The 15,582-nt window shown below is 43.1% G+C and overlaps 1 protein-coding gene across 6 annotated transcripts in view; it reads left to right on the top strand.

The window, feature by feature from the left end:
* VLDLR (very low density lipoprotein receptor) overlaps nt 1-5,946 on the top strand; it is a 32,784-nt gene extending 26,838 nt beyond the window's left edge. For 4 of the 6 annotated variants that reach the window (XM_084800355.1, XM_084800354.1, XM_084800353.1 and 1 more), the window contains 7 exons: nt 117-256; nt 535-676; nt 1,880-2,026; nt 2,884-2,967; nt 3,300-3,380; nt 4,128-4,297; nt 5,291-5,946. In XM_084800355.1, the coding sequence (XP_084656481.1) occupies nt 117-256; nt 535-676; nt 1,880-2,026; nt 2,884-2,967; nt 3,300-3,380; nt 4,128-4,297; nt 5,291-5,326 (800 nt within the window). In that variant the 3' untranslated portion in view covers nt 5,327-5,946. The remainder of the gene's footprint in view (nt 1-116; nt 257-534; nt 677-1,879; nt 2,027-2,883; nt 2,968-3,299; nt 3,381-4,127; nt 4,298-5,290) is intronic. The other 2 variants (XM_084800356.1, XM_084800352.1) reach the window with 1 other exon arrangement.
* The last annotated feature ends 9,636 nt before the right edge of the window (nt 5,947-15,582 follow it).

The following is a 15,582-nucleotide window of genomic DNA, read 5'->3' as shown; positions in this document are numbered from 1 at the left end:
TATTACGGTGTCGCCATTAACACCTCTCGAGAGAGAAGATCACAGATTATTTGAGTATTTTCAATAGAAGCCAGAGTAGCAACAGCTCATATAATGTCAATTCTCTTCCTGCCTAGACCTTGTCAAAAGCCGCCTCTACTGGCTGGATTCCAAGTTGCACATGCTGTCTAGTGTGGACTTGAATGGTCAAGATCGTAGGATAGTGCTCAAGTCTCTGGAGTTCCTAGCTCATCCTCTTGCACTCACAATATTTGAGGTAAGACATATGCCTCATATCTAAGTGGACAGTTTTCGAACAGGTGTGTGGGAAGAGGAGGGAGCGGAAGTCAACTGAAAAACTTTTACCTAAAGCCAGGTACACATTAGACACTAAGTCCTCAAGAGAATTTCAAAAGACCTGAACTTGCCTCACTTTCCCTTTGTACTCAGTGTTCCAGAGGATTGTTCAGTAACCTTTTCCCATTAAATGGAGAAAATCTTAGATCTTCTGTCAGTCTTGGGTATATATGCTAATTGCAGGGGTTCTATTTTTAGGATCGTGTCTACTGGATAGATGGGGAAAACGAAGCAGTATATGGTGCCAATAAATTCACTGGGACAGAGCTGGCTACTCTAGTCAACAACCTCAACGATGCCCAAGACATCATTGTCTACCATGAACTCATTCAGCCATCAGGTACCACGAAAAAGCCCACTCCTTAATGTCCACACTACAGGAGTAGTATGATCCAGAACCTACCACCTACTGGCTCCTTAGCAACTCAACTTCCTTTAAAATGGAACCTTTGTCCTCTTGAGCCCTAGGCCAAACTCCACACCTGATGCCTGATAACTCATTCCAGCCACCTTAAAGACATGGCTTTAGAGTCAGCTCTTAGCTCCTTCTAACCCTCAGTGGCATAGCTCTCATTTTGATGCTCTGGGCCTTCCTTGCTAAGCCTGTTGTACCAGCTTCCATGGTAACCTTCAGGCCACAGATACATCTAATGATTAGTTTTCTAGATTTACTGTAGCAAAATACTATAATGTGAGTGCCTTAAACAATAGAAATGTACTCTATCAGAATTTTGAAAACTAAAAGTCCAAAGTCAATGTGCTGGTACGTTAGTTCCTTTTGGGACTTTGGCTGTATCTCAGACCCTCTTGTAGGCTTGAGGATGGTCTTTTCCCCCAGTGTCTATTCACACCTTCTTTTCATACATGCTGTGCCCACATTTCATCTTCTGAGAAGGACACTGGACACAGGATTAAGACCTACCCTAATGGCCTGCTCTTAACTTGATTACCTCTATCAAAACAATATCTACAAATAAAGTCACATTCTAAGATATTGACAGTTAGGACTTCAGTGGGCAAATTTTCACAGAGGCATATCTTACATGTAGGATTTAGCAAATTATCAATTGTATCTAGGCATGTTTTATCCTGCCCAGAACAACAGCCCATCTATCTAATCACACACACACACACACACACACACACACACACACACACACACACACACACACACACACACACACCCCTGTGGTTGAGTTCCCTTCTGCTTTGTAGGAGTAAGTCAAAATAAAGCCTCCCCCTCTGACTCTTCATTCTAAGCTTTGAACAAAGCATGCGAGGCAGGCCTGGCCTCTGCCCTCCCTTCACACCTGCATATGGAAGCCATGACTCTTACTCTACTTCTAAGAAGCCTCTGACTCTGGTATCTTTAGAGTGTGCTTCCAGTGTATTGATGGATACCCATTCAACACCGATACCCGTTCCTCGTTGATGATAGCTTCCCTTGAAGGACTGACAGGTGGACAACATTAAACTCCGTGGAGACTATAGATGGCTAACACCGCAATGCCCATTTTAAAGAACATTTTTTTTTTCTGACTAGGTAAAAATTGGTGTGAAGAAGATATGGAGAATGGAGGATGTGAATACCTCTGCCTGCCAGCACCACAGATTAATGACCACTCTCCAAAATATACCTGTTCCTGTCCCAATGGGTACAATCTCGAGGAAAATGGACGAGGGTGTCAAAGTAAGGCTTCCCACATTTCAACCACAAGCAAAACCTAGAACTATCACTATAAGACACCAGCCATAATGTGCTCAGATTCCAGAGACTCCGTTGTACCTCAGCTTTGAAATCAGCTTCAGAATAGGTGACTAAGCGTTACGGTGGCATGGCGGGCATTCTAACAGTACTCTGGGCCTGACCTGTGACCCATTTCAACATCAGATGAGTTTATGAGGGACCCAAGTGTCAATGCACTACATGCTAATTTGTACCCATTGCTCTATAAAACACCTAAGCTAGCCTATTTTTAACTAATTAGAATCCTCCATTGAGGGCAGAACAAATATACTGAAGGCACTTGAGGAAGGAGGCCGTGGTTGCAGGACACTTACTGGCCTCAGTAAATGACACAAGCTTAAAATGACAGATAGTCTGAATTTGAAATTTAATATTTTATTCTCTGCTTTTGATTAAGCAGTGAACTGAACTTGCTGGTTATACGGCACTCACATAGTGCTGAAAATGGTTGCAAGACCACCTGGTGTACACTGCGCATTAGAGAATTCTTGAGCACGTTTGTGATCATTTCAGGAGCTTGGGGTTTTGTTGAGAGAGAATCCATGTGTTTGTGAATCATTCTGAGTTGTCAAATTCTACATGCTGACCACCCAGCCCAGCGTTTCCTGTGTCCGGGTTTTTGCACAAAGCTGGCTATTTCTCTCTAGTTAGACACGTCCACCTTACAAGCTAATTCTGCAGTGGGTTGTCTCTTTTACCTGGAGTTAAAATTACCTTTCAACGTGACTTCTCTGGACTATGCAACCGGCCAAAATTCAGGAACCTTGGCCTTAACCAGGTTCTTGGTTTTTATAATCCAGGTACTTCAACTCCTGTGACTTACAGTGAGACAAAAGATACCAACACAACAGACATTCTACGAACTAGTGGACTGGTTCCTGGAGGTATTGGGTCCAGTACTGCAACTGTTAATCTCAACTAACTGCCGCTTACTTAATGCAGCCTTTAACTACTGGTTCTGCCCCGACTGGCTACTTGTGCCAAAGTACAAAGACATAGAACCTGCATATCCTGGATTCCTGTGACTTATTTAAACTTGTTGGTGAAATGGCTATATAACTCAAATAATTCTAAGCCAAAGATCTTCTGGTAGAGAATTATAGTCCATATTAGAGATCAATATTAGGTACAAAGGTAGGAAGATCTCTACCTAATGAGTAGATTTCTAAGTCTTAATTTTAAAAAATTCAGACTGATTCCTTGTATGTCCTTGTAGGAATCAATGTGACCACAGCAGTCTCAGAGGTCAGTGTTCCCCCAAAAGGGACTTCAGCTGCCTGGGCCGTCCTTCCTCTCTGTAAGTAAATTTGCTTCTCATATGGATCTTATGGACAGTTTTAGTTAATGGGCAGCCGCCTTCCTATGGTCTTTTATGCTGTCATGACACACAAGACGCTGAATTGCTTTCACTCCCTCGCCTTCCTGGTACCTACTCTTCAATGTTATCTTTCACATAACAATGGACACTGGTGAATATGCATCACTTGCCTAAAGGGTCTTATTGTGTGTGTTGAGCTTGTGAGTCTTGCTTATCCCTACTGAGAAGTCCCTTTGATAAGAGTTTTGGTCTAGTCCCATTTGTTATATATAATGATTCCCAAAGAAGAGGTGAGCAAAGGGTCAAATGCTTTTTGAAAAAGCTGTAAAATTCAGGAAGGGTAAATTGAAAATAGTTAAAGATTTTCAAACTCAGGAGCAAGGATCTCTAAAGCCACTTTCAGGGCACTTTGCTTTAATGGCCTCAATTGACCTGGCTTACTGGTTGACCTAACACACCAGGGCCACTTGACTAGCACTCCAAAGGCTTCTGTGATTTTCCTTCTGTTGGCCCTAGGGTTGGGTCTTGGGACTCTACACTCCCCTGGGTGCACTTCCCCCCAGTGCAAAGATTCACACAACCACTGGGTTGAACTTATTTCAAAATGTTGTCTCACCTGTATTTCAACTTCTAGTTATCCAAGCTCCCTGAGCCATGGAACTTTTCTTAGTTCCATGGATCCATGAACATTAGACCTCATTTAGTTGTCTCTCATTTTTTTTTCAGTGCTCTTAGTGATGGCAGCAGTAGGTGGCTACTTGATGTGGCGAAATTGGCAACATAAAAACATGAAAAGCATGAACTTTGACAATCCTGTGTACTTGAAGACCACTGAAGAAGACCTTTCAATAGACATTGGTAGACACAGCGCTTCTGTAGGACACACATACCCAGCAGTAAGTGTGCTTTGGCTGTATTCACTGTGGCTTGACATGAGTCTCTTCAAAGAAGACAAGAGCCACTAGATTATAGAAATGACATGTAAATAGCAGTACGAACCAACTAGCTTCTTTTTAAACTTCAGTTCTTTGCATACTGGACAGGTAAAGGCAAACCAGTTTGGACAGATAAGGATTGTGTAGAGTGAGCTGGCTGAAAGTCAATAGCTTGAGTAAGATTCAATTAGCTTAAGTACTAAATGCTTTCCTTGAGGAGGTGCTCCAGCCCACCCAGGAAAGCCAGCTTTCCACAGGAGTAACAACAGCAATTAATTGTTGTTTTCCCCCTAAAAACCCAAGCACATATTTGGCCTCCACTTCAGAACCAGGCTGAATGAAATATGATGAACAGGAACAGTCCCTTGCAAGCTTTTGGTAAAACATGGAACCCTGCTAAGCTCACATTTTATGTCTTTTCACATTTGTCTTTAGGATTTACAATTCTTAAACAGAATCAGTCACACTGGTTTTGTTTTTTGTTTTTCCCTACCATGTAGGTACAGGTTAAGTATCCCTTATTTGAAATACCTGGTGCAAGGAGTGTTCCGGGTTGGGGATATTTTAAAGGGGTAGGGAAAAGGTGGATTCTGGAGTTTTTGCATACATGAAAAGTTTAAACACAAAATCCATTTGTTTTATTATTCTTATATGCATTGCCTAAGATATTTTACACAATATGTTAATGTGTATTCATTTTTAGCACAACCAATAACATAAGGTAAAGTGTGGAATGGAATTTCCTAGGTGCAGTGTCAAGGTGACACTCAGAAGACTTCAGATTTAGGAGCCCTTTTGAGTTTTAGATTTTCAGGTTGGGGACACAAATACAACTCGTGTATCTGACCTCCAACTCTGTTGGTCCTTGAATGGCCAGCTCAAAAACCAAGTCTACATCATGGAGCTGTAACAGTGAGTGACATCAAGCTCAACAGAACCTTTTCTTCTCTGCAGATATCAGTCGTAAGCACAGATGATGACCTGGCTTGACATCTGAACAAGTCTTGACCTGTGAGGTCTAACCCAGTAACACCCGACTCCGGAATGGTAACCAAGCCAGCGCTGAAGTCTCTTTCCTTCCTCCCACCTGGAAGAACACCAAGATATTTTTTCGTGGGTCAAGTTTGTGTACTTGGCCATTTTTATATTACTTTTGTAAATATTCTTGGCCACATTCTACTTCAGCTTTGGATGTGGTTACCAAGTATCTGTAACCCTTGAATCTCTAGACAGTATTGCCATCTCTGGCCAAATATGCACTTTCCTAGAAAGCCATATTCCAGCAACGAACCTTGTGCTATAGTGACTCCCACCTGTACATACACTGTATAGGCCCCCTGTACATATCCCAGAGAACAATCACTATTCTTAAGCACTTTGAAGATATTTCTATGTAAATTATTGTAAACTTTTTCAATGGTTGGGACAATGGCAATAGGATAAAACGGGTTACTAAGATGAAATTGCCAAAAAAAAAAAATTTGTAAACTAATTTTGTACGTATGAATGAAATCTTTGACCTCCATGGAGGTTTGCAAAGACTGACTTCAAACTACTGTACATTTTTTTTTCAAGTGCTAAAAAAAATTAAACCAAGCAGCTTAACCATGGTTCTGATTATTCCTGTAAGATGAGCTTCTGGGAACAGTAGCACCAAATGTCCTAGACATCTAAGCTATATTCTTGATATTATATAACTAAGTCCATAACCGGGCTAGTATCTTTTACAACCAAGAACTAACTAAAGGGTTAGGTACCATGTAGTATTTGTTGCCCCAAACCTATAACCTACCCATCCTTCTCTCCTTCCTTCCTTCCTTCTTTTCTTCCTTTGTTGGCCTCAAAAGCTTGCAATGCTCCTGCCTCAGCCTCCCCATTTCTAGGATTCCATGTCTGCACCACTACACCCAGCCCATGTATTTTTTTAATCTTATAAAAGACACTGTCTTCCTAGAATTCCTTTTTGCTAACAGAAGATTTATTTTTCTTATTTTTTTTCTCACAACGGTCTAGAAACACGTGTCCCCATGCATTCTCACATTTTCTTGTTCATGTTCTGTCACTATTTGTAGGTCAAAGACAAGTGCCTTCTATGGCGTGGGAAGAGGCTTCATTCTTATATGAGTCTGGCCTGTCTCACCATGGACATGGGTAGGAAGGGTACTAGGTAGCATCGTGGTTGAACAATCTAAGTTGTGGTTCTCAGCTTGTCCCAGGAACTGCGTCATGGGCTGGTAGGAACCTAATAGAAATGAGGATCCTTGAGCCTCACCCAAAAACCTACTTAATCAGAAACCCCAGTAATAGGGAACGGGAAACAGTTTTCACAAACTCTCGTGTATTTCTGATGTGACAAAAATTATTCTAATATGGCTTCGTGGAGCGTGTAACCGTAAGGTTGTCAGTCTGATATCTGACATGTAAGCATGTTCTTTCTGTGAGGAATCTGTGGAACTTTGTGTGGAGAACAGATAAGGAGCTGGAGATGAAAAAGTTCTATTGTGTCAAGGGGAGAGTTGAGTTTGTTTTCCATCACACTGGCTGTCATCTCCTTACTCTGAAGCCTCAAGATGCCTGGGAGCGAAGGAAGGTGCAAGGCTTAAAATTCAGACAAGATGCTCTCATTCCACTGTGAGGTGGGCACTGTAGAAAGGCACTGATTCCTCAGGGAAGAAAAGGCTGAGCTAGCATCTAAAACAGTCAAGGTTACTTCAGTTTTTTTTTAAACCTTATCTCTTCTGTAAAAACCCAATATTAGAAACTCACAGTAATTGAAAAAGCACAAACTCACTCTTAAAAATGAAATGCTTAAATATTGTTAGAGCATTGTAAAGTATTGCTAGAGTGGTTAGTTATCTGGTGAGTCTGCTAGTTGATTCAGTGTATAATAGTTTACAAGGAATGAGGATGCTGGCCTTTGCCATCCAAACAAGATCTTAAGAACTCTGTGTGAGATGGGTTGATGTAAGTTGGTTGAATTCCTACAGCAGTGGTTCTCAGCCTCTGGGTCATGACTCCTTTGGCGGGTCACATATCAGATATCATACATATCAGAAGTTTATGATTCATAACAGTCACAAAATTACAGTTATGAAGTAGCAATGAAATAATTTTATAGTTGGGGGAGGGGTCACCACAAGATGAGGAGCTGTATTAAAGGGTTGCAGCATTAGGAAGGTTGAGAACCACTGCCTGAGAGCTTAATTATTGTAGTAGATAATTCATTAAGGTGTAAAATATCAAACAGTAAATTCCTAGAAAGGATATTTATAATTAAACCAAACTACCACCTGAGGCAACTGTAAATGGCATGTCCAGAAACTTGAGGAATATCTATAAAAATCTGAAAAATCAACAGATGTAGACCCTGGTAAAGAAATCTAGCCAAGTCTCAGAGTCCAAACATTTTAAAAAGTCATTGCAAGCTACATGATTCTCAGCAAGAAGTAGGCCTGGTAGGTTACCAGTTCCCTTACAGTATTCTAACAGCTACCTGAGGGATTTCACATCATTTCTGAGCCTTTGGATCTGGATAAGTAGGGGACAAATATAATTATTTGAGGCTTCACCTTGGGCACTTGCCTTGATTGCTTTTATTATTAGAAGTCGTGCATGCCCTCTCAAAAGTGAGCAGGTGAGTTTTAAACAGTGCTAATTGCTGGTCAGTTAAAGGACTCAGTTCAAGTGAGAACACTACGGAAATCTGAGCCTCACCCCAGTCTAGCCTTTAGCTGTCTTTACCCCAAACCCAATGAAGCTGGTCGACTCCCCATGCATCACGTACATAAAGAGAACTGAGTTCCTAGCATTCTTAACTAGTAAACTCCTTCCTAACAGGACAGTATGATCCCTTAAGCCCTAGTGAACGCTGCATTTCTTCTACTTGGGGCAAGACAAACAAAGAAAATTCACAGACCCTTTTGCTTACTTAGGTTCAAAAACAACAACAACAAAAAGGTACTCTTGCTCTAGACTTTGAGCCTTTTGTTTCTAAAGCTAATGTTTCGTTTTCTATGGAAAAGAGTGAGAATCAGGTCCCTGCTTCACCCATATTCTAGACCCCTAAACTGGGCAAATTCCAGAGATGGAAAAAAAAAGTCTATGAGGATGTCTTGTTTTCAAGGAGAAAGGAAAATGACTTTGCAGATGAGACAGCTTTTTACAGGGCTTTTGTGGTTTGTTTGTTTGTTCACTTATTTTTCTCACAGCTTGGCTTCTGGCTCACAAGAGCTTCATGAAAAGGTTAATAATAACCGTGTTTGTATGACGCTCCTCCCTATCCACCTTCCAGTGGAGAGCTGGCTGTAGGTTAGGAAGGAGTCCTAAACTGAGGTTTGTGATCACATGGCCCATCTCTCTACAGCACCCCTTCAGTCTGTTTACTGTTTCGGTGTTTCTGAACCTGGTTCATCCAAGACACAGGAATGAAGTGGGGCCGCTTCCCAGAGTCCATTTAAATCTGCCTCTGTGCGTCTGTGTGGAGCCTAGGACAAGTGTGAGACAGGGAAAGCGGTGGGAGTGTGGGCTCAGCAATAACTCTGGGATATCCCAAGAATGGCTTTCTTGGCTATGCTTGGGGGCAAAGGCAGCCGGGCGGCTGGGTGGGCGTGTTCAGAGCTCTCCATATGATGTCAACAGCGTGTGCTTCTCTGTCCTGTGCGTGCTAGCTTGGGCAAGTTACTAAAGAGATCTGTCGTAAGGAGATGATAGAGACTCACTGGGGCAATGGGATGGATAAAACATAGAATCCAAGGGTTGAGCACAGTGTCTGGCATTTGATGTGTAATGGGCAAATGTACTGACTGTCACTGTCAGTGTGTGCTTTACACATCGTGGGAGCTGGTAAGTGACTACCAATGGACAATGAAGGCAGCGTCACTCATTGAAGAGCAAGGCCATTTCACCCTCATATACTTGTTCCCCATTACACTGAAGACTGAAGTTCAGGAAAGATCTCACCTCACTCAGGTGAAAACGCCTTAAGGGATTCTATAGTTTAAAGCCTGGAGTCATAGCTATCTGTGTCTGCTTCAGTCTTTGTTCCTCCTAGGACATGGAAACAAGTATTGGAACCTGCAGAGTCTTTCGATGGCTGTTGGAGTGTTTTTAATGGCCCTTCAGTTCTTACCATATGCTTAATGCTGTGGTAAGTAAGTGTTCCCCATCTTTTATTAGAGCTTCTTAGGAATCCTAATAGGTGAGCGTTATCTTCCTTTTGCAGGTATGAAAGCTAAGGCTGTGAACCGTGTGAGATTCCTAACCAAATGAGCTTGCTGCCACAGTCTCAGGGCAGGGTGCTGTCCTGTGTAAACGTTAAGCCGGATATCACAGTGTATGCTTGCTGACTCTCCTTTCCGGCAGATTGTAGAACATGAATGCAGTTTCTCAGTTGTTTTAGATTGCCTACCCAGAACAAAAAAAAAAAAAAAAAAACCTCGATCCTGAGGCATCAGAATAGCACAGTTAAGCCATGCCTTCAAGATGCTAGACTAGGTAGGATCCTTTTCCTTGGCCATCTGGGGAGAGAGAGAGCTTGAAGGAAAGAGATGCAGAGCATAAGGAGAGAGCATGCTACCACACAATAATTCTCAGTTTCTGAGGCACCCAAGTTGAGAAATGCACCAGCAAGGACAGGACGAATGTGGCTTGCTCATAAAACAGTGGTGCTGTAACTTCAAAACTGATCTCGAGTGTTCTAGAACCTGCCCTGACACCCTGGCTGTTTCTCAGTTTACACACGCACTTGGAGAGAAAAGAATGTTGTTGAGCAAAATAAATGACTTTCACAAAACTGTCTTGCCTCTTTTAAACATCACACTTGATACTAAAAATATGATTTAAGAGCATGTGATGCCTCAGGAGGCATCTTAGAATCATCAGTGTTGTAAAGGCACACACACATTGGAACGCATCCAGTCCTGCTGACCTGTAGATAATTATTTTTCTCTACATGAACTGTACACTTATTTTAAATAAAATTTTATTTTTGAGATAACTATTGCAAGTCTATTTTCTCTAGAGACCTTTTGGGAAAACATTTGCTCAAATCTTCTTTCTTTTTCTCTCAGCTGACTAACTAAGGATGACCCAGTTGCCCTATAAAGAAAACAATAAGAATCATCCAGACCTGAACTGATCAGGCTAAGATGACCCCTGTCTTGCCCCACTGAGAAGGACAGGAGGCCTCACCACAAGTGACGGTATGGCAGTGACCTTCTCAGACTCTCAGATCCCTGTCCCTCTTCCCACGAATGAAGTGCTGTCAAAGCTGTGTTCCGCAACAATGTTGGACCAGTCCTTCCTCTCACATCAGGCTGTGCCTGTCTGAAGGGATGATGCTTTGGGAAGACAGATAAAACAGGCATTGACAAGCAGGAAAGCCAGTCCTGCATTTTCTGCCTTCATCAAGCTCTTCCAGGGTCTATTGAAATCGATTTGTAACAAGGCTACGTCTTCCTGAGCCTTAGAATTATTCCACATGAGCCTTTTCTAAGAAATGGGCTTAAGAGTGTTTGCATTAGACTGGTTGCAAAATCTTGAAACTAACTTACGAGGGGGATAAATAAATTGGAAAATAGAGAAACTCAAAATAGGAAGATAGAAATGAAGGGAGGGAGGAAGGGAGGGATAGAAGGAAGGGCAAGGGAGGGGAGGGAAGGACTCTGAAAATCTAAAGCTCACTCACTCTAGTGGGTTCTTAATGAAGGCAAAGAGGCTGGACACTGACCTGCTGCCACCTGACTGGCTGCAGTCACACATATACTACCCTCCCTTGAAGCTGTTCGGAAAACTACCACACCCACCTCCTTGTACGAGGCAACATGTACCAAGTTACAACCACTGCTGTCCTTGCACCGCCCCTAAATCACCGTCATTATTCTTATAGTAAAGTTAAAACCTTTGACTCATGTTCACTTGGAGATCTGGTTCCTGATCTGCTTCTTTGTATTAATCTCCCATTTGCAAGTGTTCCTTCTTAATTCTGTCCTTGAAGCACTAACTTTGGTGACCTTTTCTACATTCCTAAAAAAAAAAAAAAAAAAAACAAGATTAATTGTCCTGCACGTACTGGCTTTGCATAAAGTCTCACGTGTAACCTTCTACTGATTAAAGAATGCATGTGGTTGGCTAGAGTTCGCCGGTTATACCGAGAGGTCTTCCTGATCAGTGGGAGAAGGCAGGTTACACCCCAGACTGCTCAGGAAGGAGAGGTTAGCACACCTTCTTGATTGATTATACTCAGCAGACACACATGTCTGGCCCATAGTGTAAGAAAAAGAGAGTTCAGGTCTGAAAAACCAAGGCTGGAGTACTTAATTCTGGCCCAGAATGTACGTTTTAAGCCTTTAGCCATATTATTTGTTTTCTTTATTTAAAAAGAGGATTTTTAATTATGTGTAGGTGCATGTGTCTATGTGTGGGCATAGTCACGTGAATGCAGGTGCCCATCAAAGCCCATCAAGCTCCAGGTTCTACTGGAGCTGGAGTTACAGGCAGTTGTAAGCCGCTCTACATGAGTGATAGGAACTAAACTTGGGTCCTCTGCAATAGCAACTTGTGCTTTCATTTGCTGAGTCATCACTCCAGCCCCTGGATTGTCTTCATCCATTCATATGTGGCATGTTCTGAGGATTAGTTCTTTAATACTGGGAGGAAATTTATGTCTAAGCACGATCCCAAATGAATAGGTCTGTGGTTTTTCTGAGATAAACTTCTTGGGAGGTGGAGGGGGGGGGTAGAGAATGTAAGGTAGAGATATTCTATTCTTCCCTGTGACCTCAATGGAATGGCAGGGCCAGTCTTTCAGAGGTTCTTGAACAGTTTCAAGAAGGGCAGATACTAGATGGAACGCTAATTAGGGCAAAATACAAAACTCTTTTAATGAAATTGAGCTATGATATATATACCTATACTTCATAAGTTACTCCTCCTCATGTGTACACAACACACACACACACACACACACACACACACACACACACACACACACACAGAGCATATCCTATGGGTCTGACAGTGTTCATTATGCTGGGGAGCCAGCAAGACCATGACAGCAAAGCCACACCCTTCCTAGTCCTCATTCAAACAGACATTGAGCCAGGTAGAGACAAGAGCTGTGAGGGAAAATAAAACAGACCTTGCAACACAGAATAATAGTTACACATTTGATATCATGTCAAGGACACCCTCCAGGGAGGGGCCTGGAGCAGAAAGCCCAGCTGAAGTGTGGGGGGGGGGGGCAAGCCCATCAGGGGAGGAACAAGGTTCAGAGTGAAAAGCATGCATGGCTCATCCCAGACAGGCAAAGTGGCCCCTTTAAGCCCAGAGGCAAAGGCAAAGTGGGAGAAGAGAAGGAAACAAGGAGCAAGTGTTGTCAGCGTCAAGGATCATGTCAGAACTCGGGGATGTCTGAGTGATTGAATGGCATGGGAGGGGGTGAGATGACAGAACCACACCCCAATTTGCAGAGGGTTGCACCGGATGCTCTGTTTGGAGTAGATTGCCGGGAGACAAGCACAGAAGAGGGTGGAAGTTAGAGGCCTGTGACGGAAGCTCTGGACCAAGTCCAGGGGCTGGTGGCGAGCTACCCTGGACATTCATTACAGGAAGATGTGTGCAGGATGCCTCCCTGGGTGGATAATGGACTGGGACACATGTCCCTTCCTCCAGGCTCCTATCTCTGCCTGGGACACATTCGGATGGGGTCACTGGAGAACAGAGCCACAGGCCAGCTTCTCTAGAAGACATGCTCTCTACGGGTGGTATTTTCTCTTGTACAGCACAGTGGCTTTAGACAGTGTTCTCTGTCCACCCAGCTCCTTCTCAAGTCTTTGCTGGCCATTTGGTTCTTAAAGCGTCAGAGAACCGTGCAAACTACTTTTCCCTGGGAAAGGTTGGAATCCTGACTTTCCTGAGTTAAAGGGGACCCGAAGTCGTTTACCCTAAAGCCAGGAGGAGGAAGATGGCAACGTGCTGGTGGAGCAAAGAACGCAGTCAGCAGAAGAGCTTCAGGCCACCCACAGTGTAACAGTAACGCTTATCATAAGCCAAGAAAAACAAAAAACAAAAAAGAAAAGAAAAGAAAAGGATAATTGTCATGGAATATAAGGTCTCCTAGGATCTAAAATTTGAAGGATTTTATTTAGATGTGCTAATACATGAGCTGAGTTTCCAAACTGCCACTCACTCTGTGTGTCACAGAAGGGAATCCAGAGGTCAACAAGCAGCTTCTGAAACAGAAGGGCACTTCCCACACATCAGCCCCAGTACCTGTCTCTGCTGAGAGAAGCAAGCCTGCCTCGCACTATCTCTGGATCTGCTAACCTCCAGGAAGGACACTGCTGTGAATAGAGACTACGTGCAGTTCCCCTCGCAGGCCTTCCCTGGCAGCAGACACAGCGTTCCCAACACTCTATGAACTGTCGCCATGGGGAAACAGATAAAGGATTCAAAGGGCCTAATTAATAGCATCAGTTCGCCGGAAGTGGCAAAATAGTTTGCAGGCAATCTCAGGCTTCTGGAAACCCAGTGGAGGTCAGGTGGAATGGTATCTGCTCTTGCCTTGGCAGAAGGCCTGGGAACATGAGGTCCCAGGAAAGGCACTTTCTATATTGCTGTAGGAATGGGCAATCCTTATATTCACTGGCAAATGTCCCTGAGTTGAGTCTGGGGAGTGGGCTAAGCCACTGATGCAAATTCTACAAAGAATCAGGTAAGGCATAGAAGAAGGTTGAGCCAAAGTGTAGGGAGTATAAGTTTGGGCCCTGAGAAAACAGACAATAGGAAAATGTGTGTGTGTGTGTGTGTGTGTGTGTGTGTGTGTGTGTGTGTGTGTGTGAGAGAGAGAGAGAGAGAGAGAGAGAGAGAGAGAGAGAGAGAGACTAGATGAATTCTTCTACATCCATGGTCTTTCAGTAAAATTTACTTGAGTAGCTTTTGATGAAAATCAAAGCAAGAAGGCAGTCCTGGAGCTAGCTACACATGTCAGCAGAACAGGGTACTTACTTACTTACTAGGCAACCCATTGACAACAAATTCAGTCACTAGGGAAGCACAGAGCACTGCAGGGAGATTTGTTCATTTATAGTTCAAGTGTCCTGATACACGTAACTCGAGGATGATTTTTTTTTTAGCCCAGGGTGGTCTCAAACTCACAATCCTCCTGCCTCTGCCTCTTTCAGCAAATCCTCTCAGCACGTGCCACCACAGCTAGCTAAAAGTAATCTTATACAAAGATCATTTTGTCTATGAAACAAGGCTCATGATGTGAAGTTTCCTTCTTCCGGGATCATGTTAGAGCTCAAAAAGTTTCTAGTTGATGTTTGGGGTTATGGATGCCTAACCTGTAATCTTGATATAATAAAGTATGTGGAAGGATGCACACAGGCTGTGAGAAAGTAGGACCATATAAAGAAGCAGAAGAAGTGCTGCCACCCATGAACTTGGGTATTAACAGGGGTCCTGGGATATGTCTTTTATGGGTACCAAGGAATGACAGAAACACAACTTCTCACCTTTAGTGACAGTGACCCGGACTCTCCAGGTGCCTACCTGTGAAGTCTAAAGATGAGCACAGTTCAGGCTAGAGTTCTTTACTTCAGACATCTCAACAACTCAATCATTTCTATTAGTGTTTCTTTCCTCCTAAGAAGTAAGATTTCAATATTTAAGTCCGAAGATGTCACCACAATCAGCAGAGCCAACCACAGAATTAATATCTTACGTGATAGTAAAATATAGGAGTCCTTTATACAGTTGTTAACAATTGATTATTTCACGAAACATCCAATTCTACATCACAGAAACAATGTACGTGGGTTAGAGGACACAGAGAATTCAAGCTGGAGCTGAGCTGTAAGTGCCCTCCCTGCTGGCCACTGTCCATAGTGCCAGAGGTGCTCTGCAGGCCACTGGGGGAGAATTGTCACCAACAAATTTGTCCAGTTCTGAACACTCTGTGCTCTAACATCAGCCTACCAGGCAGAAGTATACCTGCTTCTGCAATGGTGGCTTTCTGATTAGATTTAAGGCCCACGCCACAGGAGGGTTACACTGCTGCTACAGTAAACCCAGCTAAAAGCCTATGGCTAGTGAGAGAAAAATTTAAAAATCCAGCGCCAGCAGCGCAATGTTGATTTTTAACCGTGGGTTGGGGATGGGATGTGTTTTGATCTGAACACTTAACTATGATATCTGTGTTTTCGTTCTGGAGAGAGTACCACAAGGATAAAATCGTGAGCACCCGG

This window comes from Acomys minous, assembly GCF_964271855.1.
Source record: "Acomys minous genome assembly, chromosome: 2".
Classification (NCBI taxonomy): domain Eukaryota; kingdom Metazoa; phylum Chordata; class Mammalia; order Rodentia; family Muridae; genus Acomys; species Acomys minous.
This window is presented reverse-complemented; position numbering and strand designations above follow the sequence as displayed.